Source organism: Brienomyrus brachyistius, chromosome 18, assembly GCF_023856365.1.
Source record: "Brienomyrus brachyistius isolate T26 chromosome 18, BBRACH_0.4, whole genome shotgun sequence".
NCBI lineage: Eukaryota > Metazoa > Chordata > Actinopteri > Osteoglossiformes > Mormyridae > Brienomyrus > Brienomyrus brachyistius.
Genome location: NC_064550.1, coordinates 19,839,874 through 19,857,577, shown reverse-complemented (window position 1 = coordinate 19,857,577; position 17,704 = coordinate 19,839,874). Strand labels below are relative to the sequence as shown.

At 50.3% G+C, this 17,704-nt stretch overlaps 1 protein-coding gene across 6 annotated transcripts in view; it reads left to right on the top strand.

The window, feature by feature from the left end:
* The window catches only part of LOC125712726 (rho guanine nucleotide exchange factor 12-like), a 61,078-nt gene that overhangs the window by 32,285 nt on the left and 11,089 nt on the right, over window positions 1–17,704 (top strand). For 3 of the 6 annotated variants that reach the window (XM_048983110.1, XM_048983108.1, XM_048983107.1), the window contains 25 exons: window positions 194–288; window positions 2,734–2,790; window positions 3,858–3,956; window positions 5,004–5,053; window positions 5,357–5,414; window positions 5,519–5,727; window positions 5,874–5,951; window positions 6,221–6,340; window positions 6,608–6,751; window positions 6,892–7,026; window positions 7,123–7,221; window positions 7,305–7,415; window positions 7,523–7,621; window positions 9,578–9,620; window positions 10,086–10,191; window positions 10,554–10,691; window positions 10,832–10,864; window positions 13,235–13,352; window positions 14,852–14,957; window positions 15,036–15,251; window positions 16,007–16,157; window positions 16,528–16,563; window positions 16,658–16,815; window positions 17,116–17,262; window positions 17,381–17,466. In XM_048983110.1, the coding sequence (XP_048839067.1) occupies window positions 194–288; window positions 2,734–2,790; window positions 3,858–3,956; window positions 5,004–5,053; window positions 5,357–5,414; window positions 5,519–5,727; window positions 5,874–5,951; window positions 6,221–6,340; window positions 6,608–6,751; window positions 6,892–7,026; window positions 7,123–7,221; window positions 7,305–7,415; window positions 7,523–7,621; window positions 9,578–9,620; window positions 10,086–10,191; window positions 10,554–10,691; window positions 10,832–10,864; window positions 13,235–13,352; window positions 14,852–14,957; window positions 15,036–15,251; window positions 16,007–16,157; window positions 16,528–16,563; window positions 16,658–16,815; window positions 17,116–17,262; window positions 17,381–17,466 (2,692 nt within the window). The remainder of the gene's footprint in view (window positions 1–193; window positions 289–2,733; window positions 2,791–3,857; window positions 3,957–5,003; window positions 5,054–5,356; window positions 5,415–5,518; window positions 5,728–5,873; window positions 5,952–6,220; window positions 6,341–6,607; window positions 6,752–6,891; window positions 7,027–7,122; window positions 7,222–7,304; window positions 7,416–7,522; window positions 7,622–9,577; window positions 9,621–10,085; window positions 10,192–10,553; window positions 10,692–10,831; window positions 10,865–13,234; window positions 13,353–14,851; window positions 14,958–15,035; window positions 15,252–16,006; window positions 16,158–16,527; window positions 16,564–16,657; window positions 16,816–17,115; window positions 17,263–17,380; window positions 17,467–17,704) is intronic. The other 3 variants (XM_048983113.1, XM_048983112.1, XM_048983111.1) reach the window with 1 other exon arrangement.

Here is a 17,704-nt window from a genome sequence, read left to right as displayed (position 1 = left end):
TAATATCTGAAATAAGAGGTGTACTGCAGCAGTTATTAACTTTATTCACTGCAGCGAGCACCAATGTAAAATGAAAACCAGTGTACCAACGGGTCCTTGAGCACCCGGAAAGAGATGGTCGCAGAAGCCTGGCCAGGCTGAAGTGTCATACTGTCCCCACCCCTCCAAGGCTGTATATCTTTGTGTCTCGTAGGACAGGCAGCATTCTCAGCAAGGACCACCCACCAGACAAGAAGCCCAAGAGCGACAAACCCAGCGTGCCCGCCTCGCATGAATTTGACCCCACAGGTAATATCGGCAACACTTCTTGCATACACATGTCTACGATTTTTCTCATGGCTGACACCAATCCTGCTTTGGTCGATGGAGCCCCCCCCCACACACACACACATTAGAGTTACTCTCCTTAGTACATTTGGGCAGACTTACATGGGAGTGCTTATGTATGTATGTAGTGCATGTTAGGGTGCTTTTCCACCGCATCAGGTACGATACTTTTGCTGCACTACTTTCAGAGCTTTTGCCTTTCCACTCACTTCGGGTTGAGTACCAGTACCAAAAGTTCCAGTACTGAGAGTGCCAGACCAGTTGGGGTACTTCGGTACTTTGGGGTGTGACTTGAAACTCTTTGTCGATTGGTTATGCAAATAGCCTGCCACTGAAGCACAATACAAACAGCATCTTGAAAACAGTTGTGGGCTTAGAAAATAATGATAAATGATAAAACAAAAAATGCAATTTGGTTGTAAGAACATATACAACAGAAAGATCCGGATGGCATGACAAGAAATTAAAAAGAGTTTTGTTAAAAATACTAATACAGTACCTAGCAAAGTGATTTTTCTATAAATATAGCAGTGTGACTTTGTTGTAATAAATATTGGGTTATTTATAAAGCAAAAAATGAGTTCATAAATTTCTCACAAACCTGTCTTCGAGTGGCTTAAACGACAAGGATGAAAATGATTATGATTGCCTCGGAGAACATATGCAGCACTCATGCAAAAGCAGCGGAGGTAAATTTTAAACTGATTTTTAAACATATAAGTATCTATAAAAGGAATAATAATTAAAATTACAAAGCTTGCTATTTTTTTCCCTATGACAGAGTAACGGAGTAAAAATATTTTGGTGAATGCTATATTGTCCGTATAGAACTGAAAGTGATAAAAATCTTAATATAGCTGACTAGCGATGTAAGAATTGGATGTGCATACCATGCGGTGTTGGTATTAATATTACACATCATCCAGCCCTATGATATACTATATTCATTTTAAGAAAAATAAGAGATGAACTGCTGTGACAGATGACCTGGCCTTCACAATCCCCTGATCTAAATCCCATAGAGCTGGTATGGGATGAGTTGGATCGAAGAGTAAAGTAGCCAGTTTGTGCCCAGAACTTGTGAAAACTCCTTCAGTACTGTTGGAGAAGCATTCTAGGTGGCTCCATCTGGAAGTTGATTGAATTGAAAGAATGCCAGGAGTCTGCAGTGCTGTATGCAATATTTTGAAGAACCTAAAATTTGAGAAACTTTTGAGACGTTGAATACATCTCTTGGTCATTGTAGTATTTGATATGTATTACATCATTTCCTCAAGGCATTTTATTATATGGTGAATAACAGCTAAAATAGACACAAATGCATTAAAAGCAGGTGTGTCCAAACTTTTGTCTGGTACTGTATGTGGACAACTAGTCCATCTGCTAAGTTTGATCTCTTCAGGATCATCAATCAGCAGAAATATATGACATCGCGTTCCCTCTGATCCATGTTGTTGAAATCTCACTGCATGTGTCATAACAGCCATCAGAGGACCTTGAATTTAATTTTTTTGGCCCGGGGGGGTCCATCTGTTCAGAAAGGCCAGCCGGGTGAGGCTGCAGAGTGCCAGGGCGCCACTTATCTTGTGCTAAAGACAGCAGCTCAAGCCTGCAACAATCAGAGATAACCATGCTAAGAACCTGGTCGTATGATAACGTCAGCAGTGCAGTACTGTCTTTGGACGGGGTACCAAAACCAGATATCCTGTCTACACCTTCTGTTAGGAAGCAAACCGGTCTCACAGCCTCATGTCTAACAGGTGGTTACTGTTTAGTTTAGTTTAGTTTAGTTTAGTTTTAGTTTTAGTTTAGTTTAGTTAGATAATAGGAGCAGGCCTGTGTTCACCCAAATGGTGTGTTCCACACTTCTCTGCAGGTGTGGTTGGGAAGTCATCTGTATACATCTGCTTTTCCTCACTTGGGCTATTACGGGTGTTGGTGTTAATGTTGGTGTGGGTACAGGCACTCTCCTTTGGCTGACCTTCCTCTGTGTTTAGCATGGTTTTAATAGCCCTAATCTCCATCACATCTGCCCTCCGGCTTGTTCCATCTCATTCCTGAAGCTGGTTCCTTCTAATTTGGCCTGTGCTCCAACCTCATGCCGTCATGCAAGTTTATAAGCATCTAGAACACTGAGTGTGATTGAGTCTATATCCATTGTTATCGGTGTATTTTTTTATTTAATTTTATCACCGTGGTTTCAGTAGTGCTTTTTATTGCTTTTCGTGATTTTCAGTCCCTCGAGGTTGAGGGGGTTCATGGTGAAAGCATACGCGTGCAGGACTTGTCTTTGGCTCACCCAGGGCAGATGGGGGTCCTCCTTTCTCCTTTCATTAATTTGCTTTGTTTCTTTCCTCCCCATTTGACTGCCCCGGTCGCGGCACGCTGTAACTATCGTGCACATAGATCCGCCGTTGCGGAGGAGCGAGGGCGTTGTGTCTGATCGGAGGCCGGAGTCCTGTGGTAAGCTGTGGCTCCAGCTGTATGCCTCCAAAATCCCCCCCCCCATGCTTCTGCTCCCACCTGCTTAATCTCACCCCCTCATTCCCCACACACCTCCAGCCGTGCTACTCCGCTTTGCCCCTTGCCTATGGTTAGGCACTACTGCAGGGTTGGTGGGGCCCAGTACGTCAATGGAGAGGTTGGAGGGGGAGGGGAGGTCTGTCTTCAAGGGTATCTGTCAGGGTTTTTAAGTGAGTGATGGTAATGGGTTAAGATTTATGCTGTGGGGGAATTTAACCGAATGAAGCAGGTGTGTGTGTGTGTGTGTGTGTGTGTGTGTGTGTGTGTGTGTGTGTGTGTGTGTGTGTGTGTCGCTGCCGCGTTTGTTTTCCCTCCCAAGGTCTATGAGGGTCTGAAATCATCTACAGGCGGAATAATGAGCTATGAGCTAATGCTTAATTTGAGACGACACAAAAGGCCTTGCAGAGGAGAACAAATGCGACGTTTTGCCCATCAAAGGGGCTCTTGAGGACGCTGGGTCTGCAGTGGGGTGTCACCAGCGGCCGTCGGGGAAACAGCGGGGCCCCTATGCGGTGGTGGGCCGGCGGGGAAGAGGAGGGTTTGTGGAAGGCACCACCAGTGGGGAGAGTGAGGTCCTCCAGGGGCTTGTGCAAGCGGGTGGGACACCCGCCCACCTCTGGCCCTTGAGAGATCAGATCATGGAGCCCACTTCACCAGGCTGACCAATGAATTGTGAAAATGGTGACTCTGGGGCCTAGAATACGCATTGGGCAGTGATACATTTTAATAATCACGGTGTATAGGCTGAAGGCATAACCGCAGGTATCTTGGCTGCTGGCTTACAGAGGTCCCAGCCTGCCGCCGCTGGCAAACATGGGTGGCGGTCTCGACCTCCCGGCAGGTACCCCAGAACTCAAACAGCACAATACCCCTGTATCTCTCCCCACACGTGTGTGTCCTCAGCCAGGCGGCGTGCCGCGTGACATCAGGTGCAGGGGGAGCCGGGAAAGTGGCGATGGGTGTGTGGCATCATGAAGCCGGTGTCCCAACCCTGTCTCCGTCCCCAGGGCTCGTCCAGCGATGTGTGATCATTCAGAAAGATGACAATGGCTTCGGGCTGACTGTGAGCGGAGACAACCCCGTGTTCGTGCAGCTCGTCAAAGAAGGTGAGTGCTGCCCTGCCCACAGGACAGAGGTCCCGCGGCGACTCGCCCGCGTGTGCGGCTGTGTCTTCTACTGTGTAAAGCAATTATGTGACTCATATGAACCTTTCATTATTATGTCCTGGAAACATAATATTATGTGCATTATAACACAATAAAACATTATCATTGACCTGTAAGTCATTTTCAAATTAAATAACTAGCCTGATGCTGCGTTCATGCTGGGGTGGACTCCCGCAGGGGGGTTTCTGGGATGTAAACATGGCCTACAGTACCAGTCATTAGTTAACCTGCATCCTCACGCTACTATTTGCTATTTTACTATTTGTGATGGGATGAAGCCGCCAGCGCCGGTAGTTTAAGGGGGCGGAGTTGGGCATTAAGTGTTGTTTACCATGTGGTCCACCGGGGGCACCATTCACCCACGCTGTGTTCTCGTTGCTCAGGCCCCACCACACACTACCTTTCAGAGCATTATCCCTTAATGATGCCCCCTCGGTTCAGGCCTCTCTCATTTTGCTGGTGGGGTGCCTGTTCTGCACTACCTGTATGTCATTAGAATGGGTTTTGGAGCTAGAAGCAATCTTTACGCGGGATTGGCCCAGCTCACCACAAAGCCCCATCTGTCTGTCGATATGGTGCCTCTCAGCGCCCTCAGCAATCTGAGTGTGGCCCTCTTATTCAGCACTGCAGCTGTGTGCGGGCTTGTCCCCCCACCCCCCATTTCCCAACCCACCCGGATGAACATTTCCTTTATTTCATACGCCCTTAAAAGTTTCGTAGTGGCCGAAAAGATTCTTTGTGAATGTAGCCATTAGTATGGAAGGGCTTTAATGCCGGCGTCCCTTAAAAGGCCTGACACACACATGCGTGCACACACACACACACACACACACACACACACACACACACACACACACACATACACACGGCTTCCCACTTCTTCGTGTTCGGGTTTCCAGCTTCTCAGTGCTTCTGTACAGATGATTAAATCCCTGGCTGGTGCCTGTCGTCAGGGTCTTTACAGCTTTTCTCTCCTCCCCCTGATAGATGGCGCTGCAATGCGTGCCGGGGTTCAGACGGGCGACCGGATTATTAAGGTACACCTATGGAAGGATCCCCCCAGTCATTTTTCTGTGTTGCTTCCTGCAGCTTTTGCCACCCCCCCAACCCCCTTAAAAGTCCCCTCTGTTCTGGCTCCTGTCTGCCACCTGCTGGATCACTGTAGCAGCTGCACTAAAATCAATACGGAAGTGGAACATGAGCATCGGTGGGATTCCATGTCCTGCTTTATTACTAAAAGCGCTGAAGTTCAGAGGGTGGGAGCACAGGGGCGCAAGTTTAAGTTGACCTGAATGATCCTGATTTTCACTGATTTATTTTCTCCGCTGTTTTCTCTGCAGGTGAACGGGACCTTGGTGACACATTCAAACCACGTAGAAGTTGTGAAGTTGATTCGATGTAAGTGAATTTCTGGTTAACATGTGATATATACCTCAGTGTGTCTTTGGGGAGTACTGCTCCCGTCCTGAGCCCTTCTCCGTTTTCTCCTCTGCCCTCTGCAGCGGGCTCCTATGTCGCTCTCACGGTGCTGGGCAGGCCCCCGGGGCTGCACCAGATACCCCTGTCGGAGGGTGATGTTGATGCGGTGCTGCCTGATCAGGAGCCCCCACCCGTCACCTCCCCCCAGTCCCCGGCATTTGTGCATGGCGAGCGTACCTGCAGCCCCTCCGACCGCCGAGACACCACCATCACAGCCCCTGTGCCGCTCTGGGTATGCCCTCGCCACTGCTGTCTCCGCTGCCCCCTCCCTCCGCTTTTCGGTTCTATCCCATCCTTGCCATTTTTTTGCCATCTTGTTACCCCAGCCTTCTACCACTTGCTCTGTGTGACACCTCCTTGCCTCACTTTTACCCTCAGGAGGAGAACAACATTGTGCACAACCAGAAGGTGGACATCCTGCAGAAGATGCTGTCCAAGGAGCAGCAAGACCTGCAGGCCAGTTCTTCCTGCCTTTTCAGTCACATGACCTACTGGGAAAGGGGGGGGCACAGAGGTTTCTCTCTGGTTTTACCCAGTTAATTCATACATGTTTTTCATATACTTTCAACTTCTCTCAGTTTCCAATAGCTTGTTGTGGATTGAAGGCGCGACAAGTAATTTCTGCCTCTTGTTTCTGTGAATTTGATTGGTGAGCTTCACTGCACGACCAGCCAATGAAATGTGGCATGTTTCTGTACCCCTGCCCCCTCCCCCTCCTGAAGCAGGCCATGGAGGAGGAGTATAGCAGGAACCCCACGCGTAAACTACTGAAAGAGATGCAGGAAGCCAAGAAGCACATTCCTCAGCTGCAGGGCGAGCTCAGCAAGGCCACCGGGGGAGCACAGGTGTGTGTGTGTGTGTGTGTGTGTGTGTGTGTGTGTGTGTGTGTGTGTGTGTGTGTGTGTGTGTGTGTGTGTGTGTGTTGAGGTCATCACTGGCATCCCTGTTTTATATCTAAGGATCATCCTGCTTCATGAAGTAGATCTTATAAAAGGCCCTGTATGTGTTGCGAGGTAGAATCAGGGTGATTTTTTTTGGGAGTCTTCTGGCAGCACTTCTACATAGGAGTGGGCCATTTCCTGATTGGCACCATGACTGTGTGGTGCTTGCAGGATGGCCTGCCCTCCCCACGGCCCGGGGACACCCTGCAGTGGAGCGAGACGGATGAGGGAGCCCTGGGTGACACGGATGCCGTCCTGTCCTCTCGGAGTGACTGCACCCTCGACGGCTCCTGGACCAGCATCTCCGCACAGTCTGTCAGTACACCTTCTGGCTGTTGTGTGTTCATGTGCATGCGGAGGCATAATTATCCTTTGCGTCCTGGCTCCTGTGCAGCCCCAAGGAGGGGGGGAGGCACCTCCCAGTCCTGACGAGGCCTCCCTCACCCCCTGCATAGGTCCCGCCCGGCCTTCCCTCATCCTACCCCGACAGCCCATGCCAAAGAGAAACACCGACTCACAGCCCAAAGAGTACCCCCAGGAGCAGCCTCAACTCATGCACCTCCCCCGAGGCCGAGAATGCACCAGACCTGGTGAGGCCTGCCCTCATTGCTGTCTCATCGTGTCTTATTGCTGGATCGGTCCACCCACTTTAGCGATCCTGCTGTTCGCCCCCCTCCCTATGTCAGGACGGACCATGCCAGTCCCGCGTGGGAAGCCCTTCCTTACGGGCAGCGCCCCTCATCATCGGAGCTGAAGACGAGGATTTCACCTCAGAGCAGGAGCCGGTAGGCCCCCCCCCGCCCCCCCCGTATGTCTAATAACCCCACTCCCCCAAAACTTCATTTTTCCAACACGTTTTCTACATCAGATGAACGGCCAGTGCAGCTGCTTCCAGAGCATTGAGCTGCTCAAGTCGCGACCCGCCCACCTGGCAGCCTTCCTGCACCACGTGGTGTCCCAATTCGACCCAGCGCCCTTGGTACGCCGCCCTCTAGCCCAAGCTAGCCTCTCATTCATTATGAGCAAGACTTTCAGGACTGATCCAGGGTCAGCCCACCAACTCCAATACGTTCTTATCTCCCGCAGCTCTGCTACCTCTACGCCGAGCTGTACAAGCAGACGAACTCCAAAGAGACCCGTCGCGTGTTCCTCGACCTCTGCACTTCTTTCATGGACCGGACAGCGGTGAGTCTCGGATGACGCCCTCTGCAGACACTTATGCCCAGTCAGTCCTTGACAGCTGTATGTTTGATAGGTGTCATTCACCTCACTTTTGCAAAACTGCAGAAAAATTAAGTTAGTTAAAATAGATGTAAATGCGGGGGTGGCATGGTGGTGCAGTGGTTAGCACTGTTGCCTCACACCTCTGGGACCTGGGTTCGAGTCTCCACCTGGGTCACATGTGTGTGGAGTTTGCATGTTCTCCCCATGTCATCGTGGGGTTTCCTCCAGGTACTCCAGTTTCCCCCCACAGTCCAAAAACATGCTGAGGCTAATTGGAGTTGCTAAATTGCCCGTAGGAGTGCATATGTGAGTGAATGGTGTGTGCGTGTGCCCTGCGATGGGGTGGCCCCCCATCCTGGGTTGTTCCCTGCCTAGTGCCCATTGCTTCCGGGATAGGCTCCGGACCCCCCGCAACCCAGTAGGATAAGCGGTTTGGAAAATGGATGGATGGATGGATGTAAATGCAAGGGAAGCACTTTTACTAAGAAACTCTGTGATTTCACCAGTAACCCATGGCACTTCAATGCACATTGCACCACGGATTGCCAGATACTGTGTTGCATCTGCAAAACATAGATGTATTTGTGCAATGACATAGATTTTTACGGATGCACTACCAGCTGCTGCTGGACAGCAAGGTTTTTTTAAACTGTGAGTATACCTGTAATTGCTGGGTGCCACCCTCGCGCTCCCAGCACTCAGCCGTCTGCTAGACGCTGCTATGTCCCTGACTGATTCTGTTAATCCTGCATGGGGTGGGGGGGTGCCTTTAGCTGCCGGCTCAGTCCTGGCTGCGAAAGGAGACCCAAGCCCCCCCCATCCGCCCCCCAGACACCTCTAAAGGAGCTCAGAAAGCCTTAGATGCATAGGAGTACTCTGTCTGTCTGTCTGTCTGTCTGTCTGTCTGTCTGTCTGTCTGTTTCTGTCTCTGTCTCTGTCTCTGTCTCTGTTTCTGTGTGTGTGTGTGTGTGTGTGTGTGTGTGTGTGTGTGAGAGAGAGAGAGAGAGAGAGAGAGAGAGAGAGAGAGTGTGGATTAGTGTTATTCCATCCTCCGCTTCGGTTGTTAAATATGGCTGGTAGAGACAGCACTCCCTCCAGCACCGGTGTCCCTGTGCCGGAGTGGACACCCAGCACCATGGACTGATGTTTTTGGCCGGGAATCGTTCTTCTTGTGATGGGTACAGCCAAAGCCTGGGCACAGTGAATGGGTTAATGTACTGTACTCCCAAACAAGCGAAACTGTCCTTTAGACCAGCATGATCTTCTATTATTATTGAATCCATCTGCACGGGTACATTTAACATGCTTGGTCCAGAGGCCTGACCTCTGACGTTTCACAGCAGACCCACATTTGCCAATCTGAAGCGCTTTTGCTTAATCTGAGGGGCTCCAAGTTGTCCTGACTGCACACTTTGGCATTGTATCCTATAATGGGATTTGGGGATGGATTATGTCTTAAGGATGGCATCCATGAGGGACTGTGCTACAGGCTAGAGCAAAGCGGCTCTTGTATCATGCACCGACATCTCTGCCCAGCAGACGAGGTGTCAGTCAACAGGGGCAATTTTAGTGGTTTTGCAGGGGGCAGAGGGCATAAGATGGGTCAAAGTTCATGAAGAGGTAGCCAATGAACTTTTGAATCAATGATTGACTGGGGAGGAAGCACTCTGGGGGCCAATCACCTTTCAGCTGTGGCTGGAGCCGGAATTTGACTGGTTCTCCTGCACCATGATGGACGCAGAGACAGCCTCCACTCCCTCCACTTCCTCCTCCCAGCTCATCAACTTTCTGGCTTCCTGTTGTAAAGAAATTTCCCCCCCCTCTCTTTATCATCCCCAATGTCATCTTCAGTAGTGAGACTGCCTCAAGCTAGGCGACATTGTCATCTTATGTTTATCTCTCTGTGTCTTTGCTCAGAACCTTAAAGTAGCAGTACCTGAGTTCATCGCCACTGACCTCGGTAAGCTTGTCTGTGTCACCGTGTAGCGCAGATACTTGGATGCTCTCCCTCAATCTCTTCTGAGCCACCATGTTGTGAACTCCTCTGTTATCTTCAGCCAATTGCATGCTATTATCTCTTGCTACTGTTGCGTGTTTGCCCTTCAAAAACTATTTTCTTGGTTGCTAAGACACAGGCCACATAAGTTCCTTATTTTAGCAATAGAGTGACTTTATTTCCTTTTTTGTGGCTAAGCAGTGTAACGTTTTTGTTAGAGGATACTGTTTCACTGTACATATAAACAAGGGAGCCAAGGCTACAGGCGGTAAGTGCCTTTAATATCTTGCCTGCCCTTCTGCTGAGGTTGTGAAACAAGGGGTGAGAATGGGAAGTACAGAGCCTGTGAGCACCTAATATCGAAAGTACGCTTTGTGTGTGTGTGTGTGTGTGTGTGTGTGTGTGTGTGTGTGTGTGTGTGGCTCGTAGAGCGGCGGAGACCAGACATGATCCCAGAGGACCTCCACAGGCAGTACGTACAGTCACTCCAGGACTCCCTACTTGCCGACATCCAGCGACACTTGGAGGACTTCCGGTGAGAGGGCAGGAAGGCAGGAGGATTGTGCAAGTGATTACTATTAAAAAAAATAAATAAATGCTTCCGCTTATAAGGCGGAAGGATGGTCATTTTCAGTACACATAATGTGTACGAGAGACACGCACACACTTACCGAGGTGCCTTTGAAATTATATTGAAATTTTATTAGTCATGTACTCAAATATACTCCGTACAGTGTGCAGTAAAATGCATGGTGGCCAAGCCCCAGGGTGTGAAAAGAAGCTTAAGTGTCAAGACATGATGATTGACAAGTATCAGACATTAAATAGTAATGGTAAATATCCATAGTGTGCAGCATTGGCAAAAAGTTGAGGTTGTGTATTCATGTGCACATGCAGGCAGAAACGCAACATGGGCCTGACACTGGCCGAGGGGGAGCTGACCCGGCTGGACACGGAGCGCGTGAGGAGCCGGGTGGCGCTGGAGAGGGAGCGCTCCTGTGCAGAGCAAATCATCTCCAAGATAGAGGATGTGCTGTGAGCCCCCACCCCACACCCCAATGAGCCCCGTTAGATGCCGTTTAGGCATAATCAGGGTGGCTTTGCAACAATCTGTGTGTGTGTGTGTGCGTGTGTGTGTGTGCGTGCACCGACCCCTCTCTCTCTCTCTCTTTCAGACTGACGTCACTCCCCACGGAAGAGGAGAAGTAGTAAGTATATCCCCCACCCCCCTTGCACAGGCTGCTCTGCCCCCCCCCCCCATCCATGAGCTGATAAAACGAGTACAGATCAGTCTCCTTGGCGCATTTCCTGTGCCTTATCAGTGGCTGCGTTTAACGAGCCCAGGCTGCCCATCGTCGCCATTCCTAAAAGTCACCCATAAAAGTGGCTTTTAGTAGGCGTCCCTGGCTCTTTAACCGGGATGCCATCACAGCCCATGAGCCTGCTGGGAAACCGACGCTTCACGCAAGCAACCAATGCCTGATAGAGTCTGGGCAGGGTAGGGTTGTGACTGGCTTCACGCCATGTGCCGCTAAGCACGCTGGGATGGCAGATAAGGGTTTCAGACTGAGCCATTCAGGGGTACGTTTCCCAAAAGCATAGTTGTTAACATTACATGTTACATAGTTGGAACCGTGCAATTAAATGGCAACTATTGTTACCAGGAGCTTTTGGGAAACGTACAGGCCTTGTCGAGGTCATAGGCCAAAACACTGGCATGCAACTCTGAGGTGAGGAACGGACCCTTCATTTTTGGCACTGTGCTGTCGGGGGGCCTGGACTGCCCCGTGTTGTAGGGTAGAGAAGTCATCCATGGTCATTGTACTTAAACGACGTTCCAGCCCAAAAGAACATTTAGGTTGCTTTTTTCTTTATCTTAAAAAAGTGCTGTGTTGCGTGGGAGGTTATGTAACTACGTGTGCTGTGAACAGACCCTGTTTTGTTTCCTGAAGAACCTCATCCTCTGATGTCACCAGGACATGTCTCTGTACCTGTTTGTACATAATCTTTGTGGAGAGTAGCATCTGCCTCAGGGAAAATCTTCAACAGTAGAGCCTTGGGGAGTTTCTGTGGAGGGAATGAGAATGATGTGGCTCCAGGTGGAAACGCACTGGGAGTCGCGTGGCTCCTCGTGGAAACGCGCTGGGAGTCGCGTGGCTCCTCGTGGAAACGCGCTGGGAGTCGCGTGGCTCCACGTGGAAACGCGCTGGGAGTCGCGTGGCTCCACGTGGAAACGCGCTGGGAGTCGCGTGGCTCCACGTGGAAACGCGCTGGGAGTCGCGTGGCTCCACGTGGAAACGCGCTGGGAGTCGCGTGGCTCCACGTGGAAACGCGCTGGGAGTCGCGTGGCTCCACGTGGAAACGAATGTTAGTTATAATTTTCCTGGTTTTCCTTTTGGTGCATATTCCACCTGCACTTGGTCGCAGTGGCATTTAGCACGGGGCATATATGAGCATATCCTACTCCCCCCCCCCCCCCCCAATCCACACAGCACCGCCCACCCCATACGCTGCCTGCCCACCCCATATGGTCCCGAGCGGTAAAGCACGGCCCCCTGTGTATGGGGGTCGGCTCAGCATGACAGATGGCCTGCCGCATGCAGAGCCTGCCTCGTCGCCTGACAGAAGGCCACACGGCGCCCGTCTCTGCGCCCACGGGAGCTGTGGCACAGCGCCGCCCGCTTTCAGCTTCCACTTCCCCAGTGCCTATAAAAAGGCGCCCAGAGCAGCTCGCCATAGCCGAGCACTTTCCCTGGTGTCCTGTGTGTGAACAGCATAGTGTGCTGCCACCTGGTGGATTTTTAGAGAACCAGAGGAAAACAACTATGGATTATTGTATACAGACAGTGCCCTGGTTTGGAACATCCGACTTAAAGAAAACTTGTACTTACAAACAGACTGATGTAAAGCCTTTTATGCATACAGTTGTTTATAGTAAGAAATGTATGCGCTACTTTGTGCCGCTCATGAAAACCTCGCTCTGCTTCAGTTAGTCGGCTCAAGGTACAGTACAGTACCATATGTACTCAGTTTTTTTTTATTACTGAACAGTAATAATTATTATGTACTGTGTAATTATTGTTCCAACTTGCCTACAAATTCAACTTAAAGACTGACTTGGGGTACAGATTTTTTAATCAGGAGACTGCTTCTATTACTTAATTTTTGCGGTCATTATTTTAAAGGCTCCATCAAGCAAACCGACTGATACATTATTATGGCAGAAACATAATAGGCTGACTTGAAGTGTGTGAATGTATGAAAACCAGCAGGAATTGCATTATTGTTGGAGTTTAGCCACCTGGTGGATGTTTTGAGGTATAGCAGCGTCCTACTGGCCACTCAGATCTATATGTTTGTAGCTTTTCAGAGAGATGCAGTGCAGGTCAGTGAGGTGGGGGGTGTTGTGGATTGTTTCCCCAGGGAATACCTTGGATGGTGCAGAGTTTCCCCTCCCGTCCAGCTGGTTCTCCCCGATAGACTCTCCCTTTCATAATCAGCATACATGCTTCAGACGCCCCCAGTCTGTGACGTGAAGCCAGTGCTGCTGAATGCATCCCTCTCTCATGCCCTGGCAGCAACACCATGCAGTACGTGATGCTGAGCTACATGAAGCACCTGGGTGTGAGGGTGAAGGAGCCACGCAGCCTTGAGTCCAAGCGAACGCGCATCAACTTCCTGCCCAGGATTAAGGTGGTACGTGCTTTCACCTACACAAGCAGATGCGTGTGCTTTGTGGGGATTTTACCCTTGCAGTAAAACTTTTTGTTAATTGGATGACTTGTTTTTAGAATTGGAGTTGCCAAATTGTTTGCTGGTGTGTGTGTAAGTGTGCCTTGCGACGGGTTGGTTCCCTGTCCTGGGTTATTCTCAGTCTTGTGTCTGTAGCTTCTTAGCTACCTCTACAACCCCGCATAGGGCAAGTGAGTACAGAACATGGATGGATGGATGGACGACCTGTTTTAGTGACAGTATCCTTACGCTTGGTTCAGTTTTAGTAGAGAAAGTCCCCACAAATACACTGCGTTCCAAATTATTATGCAAAACATATTTTTCTTAGATTTTCCAAATTACCTATATGAATTGCAGTCATTGTAATTTTCCAGTCATCAACTAGAGTACAATTGAAAGGTTTTTGAACAAACTGCCCAATGATAACAGTATATTTAAAAAAAAAATACACTCAAAATGCGCTCAAATGCATGTTCCAAAGTATTATGCACAACAGAGTTTCCAAACTTTTCATTTTTATAAAGAACAAAAAATGGTCATTTTTCAAATTATAAGCATTAGCAGGTTATTACAAACTGAAATCACAGTATTCAAGTCAAAACTTTATTATAGGTGATGTTACATTTGCACATAGGACCCCTTGTTCGAAAGGAGCTTCTGAATTCTCCCATCCATTGAATTTGTCAGGTTTTGGATGGTATCTGCTTCAGTTGTTTTGCATGAGGACAGAATAGCCTCCCAGAGCTGTTGCTTAGATGTGAACAGTGGTTAGGGGAGGTGGAAAGGATGGCTTAGGCACAGCTGCAAACCTCTGGAGGACCCTGCGTCTTGTTGTTCCGGGCACGTTGGAGGCACCAGCAGCTTCACAAACTTGTCTGCTGCTAAGACAAGGCATTTTTGCAGCTGCTCTTTTAACCCGATGTAATTGCCTGTTGGAAAGAGTCCTGGATCTTCCCTTATCAGCACGCACACGTGTGTGCTCTGAATCAGCTACATACTTCTTGATTGTGCGATGATCGCGATGAAGTGTCTTGGCAATGTTGATTGTTGTCATGCCTTGACCTAAACACTCGACAATTTGTTGCTTCTCAGCAGCCGACAGGTCCTTTTTCTTTCCCATTTTGGTTGAAAATGTAGGCTGCTTAATAATGTGGGACAGCCTTCTTAAGTAGTGTCGCCTTTAATTGGACACACCTGCCAAACTAATTAGCACAGGTGTCTGCAACTGCTTTCAGTGATATAAAGAGCCCCGACACACATCACCATCCATGAGTTCAACTGACAAACAAAAAATTCTTACCTTATCACTCCTAAACACTTTTTGCATAATAATTTGGAGCGCAGTGTACAGTGACACCCTTGTATACACTACAGGCATGGGCACACACAGATAAAAGATGCTTGCCTGTGTGTTCACTCACTGAGGTTTCCATGGATACAGAGTTGTCCTTTTCCCTGAGCAGAAGAGCATCAAGTTAGACAAGGAGGGAGACGAGAGGGTGAAGCCGCCGCGCTTTCCCAGCATCCTCGTACCCCCCCGGAGGATCAGCCGCACCAACGGCCCACCTAGTAAGTTTCTTTGCAGGTGGCCCTCGTGGTTGCAGGGCGGGGTCACACGCCGTGGCCTAACAAACATGTCCCCTGCAGTCATCCGGGTCATGGAGCTGAACAAGCAGCGTCCCCAGAAGCAGCTGTCACAGCCGGGCTCCTGCCCTTTGGAGCATCAGGAGGGGGGCCGCTCACGGGGGAGCCAGACCAGCGAGGGCTCGGACGCCACCCATGTCCCCGTGACCACCACCTCGCCCCCATACAGTGCACCTGGTGGCCCGGTGTCAGAGGGCAGCAACCGTGATTGGGACTCTGGTGAGATACTTGGTTGATATGTATTTGCCTCTCTCTCTCTCTTTCTCCCCCTTTACTGCCCTATCTTTCCTTTCCATAATTGTTTTTCTCTCCTCTGTCCATCCCTATTGTCCTCCCCCATCCTTCCCACCTATCTCTCCTTTTTTCTTCTCTCTCTCTCTCTCCACCGATCTCTCCTTCCTTTCTATCCCACTCCCCTTCTTTTTTCCCCACATCCCTCCTTCTTTCCAGCTCCCTCTTCCCTACCTGCCACGTGGTCTGTTGGCTGCTGTCTGCCCCCTCCCCGAGCGACGCTCCTCCCCATCTGTGGCCGACAGCCTCAGGCCAACTCGGTCCTCTGGCTCTTTTTCAGCCTCCCTTTTTGCTTTGGGGGCCCTTAATTGGGTACACCTTGAATCGAATGTCTTCATTGAGTTCTAGTTAGGTTTGCTTTTTAGTTTTCAGCATATGCAGATAATAACATATCATACTCAATTGCATGTAACTGTTTATATGAAGAGTCATCTACCTTCACCACAGCTGGCGTAGCTTTTGGCCTGGATGGTTAATGGCAGCCATTTTGGAAAGTAATTCTTGCCACACAATGGTGTTGTGAGCGACGAGGTCAGGAGTGCTTTGTCTGGCTGCTGTACGGTGAAGAGAAACTCGAGCCCTGGCGGGTGCTTGGCCTCTTGAAAAGTGATGCAGTTTTAGTGATGGTAACCTAGCCTAAGCCTGTGGTGAGGAGGCGCTAAGCTGCTCTTGTGTCTCTGCAGGCTCGCTGCCAGCCTCGGCTCTCCCCCGGCCCTCCGAGGGCCCCCAGTCGAGCGACTCCACAGACAGCACTCCTCACACACCCAACACGCACTTCGACTTCAGCCCGTCCTGCCTGGAGCAGCTGCAGGAGGAGGAGCGAGAGAGCGACAGGTGAAACGCTTCCCAGACTTCACCTTTATGGCGGCAGACGTTTGCAGGTCGGCTTCTGCCTGTCCTGCTCACCCCCCCTGCTGCTATATGGTGCTTTTGGCCAGCTTGTGTCCATCTGGGATGAACATGCCCCTTACCCTTTTTGCTGCGTTGCTCCCTTTGGTGCTTCACCCTGTAAACATGGTCCAGCTACCCTTTCTGTGCGGCTGTGCTGGGGGCTCCTCCCAGCAAAGCTCTGCGCTGTGGACCTGAGCGACGTCTGTACCAATAGTGGCACACGAGGCAGCAGTGTGAACACACTTTCCTTGCATAACGAACTGGCCAGCACCTGGAAAGAAACTCACTGTCTTCTCTTGTCCTTTGTCTACAGGGTCCTGGAGGGGGGAACGCCTAAAACAGCCCGAAGGTGAGCATCTACGTTTAGAAGTCGTGGCTATATGACAGCGTAAGATGCAGCCTCAGCCCTAATGCATGCTGTGTGTGTCTGTGTGTGGCTTTAGGGCGGACCCCTTGAGTTCGGCTGACGTGCACAGCGAGGATGACCAGGGTAATGAGATCGAGTTTGAACAGGACCCCCCCAATTGGCAGCAGCTGGTGAGCAGGGAGGTCCTGGCTGGACTCACTCCTCCCGAGATCAAGAGGCAGGAGGTCATCAATGGTGAGCCCTCCCCCCCGCATCTGTTACTCTGATCCCGTTCTGGAGCCCTGGAGTGGGGTTGTTATGACAGACAGGTTCACATAACAGCCTTTAAATCATTTGTCCATACTCTGGCTTTATGATCACTTTGGCTCTCTGGGTGACAGACACTGTAAATTACTCATTTGTCTTTCCAGAGTAAGAATCCTTTTCCCTCAGGGTTTTTGTAATTACCGTTCCTCACTTGCAGTCTCCATTCCAAACCATCCGCTTGTTTATCATGCGTGCCGACACCTGTATCTCTCGCATGTCCCCCCGCAGAGCTCTTCTACACGGAGCGTGCCCACCTGCGCATGCTGAAGGTGCTAGATAGCGTCTTCAACCAGAAGCTGACCAGGGATGCCATCTTGCCACCGGCAGAAATCAAAAGCATCTTCGCCAACCTGGAGGAGATCATACAGCTGCACGGTATCTGCCCCCCTACCCCACCCCTTCCCCGGGAAGACCCTGTGATGGCCGTGTGCATCCCAGTTGGAGCATAGGCCTCATTCCCCTCTCTCTCTCTCTCTCTCTCTCATGCTTTCAGGCTCAATAGCCGAGCAGATGACCGCCATCCGGAGGAATAATGAGACGACTGCGATAGACCTCATAGGCGACGACTTGCTCTCCTGGGTAGGAGCCTTGCTTTAGCCCAGTGGAAAGGCTTGTCACATTGTCATGGCGATTCACCTCGCTGTCTCCGCCCCCATGTACGCCTGAAGCCAACTTTGGGGATGCCTGGAGGATATTGCCCCAATCCCTCACTTCCCAAGTCTCTCCCCACCTCCCGTTCCCTGGTCAACACCCCTCAACGCCCGTCGCTGCCTGTCAGCTTGTCGGCTAAGCCTGACCAGTCTCTACTCGGCTCCCC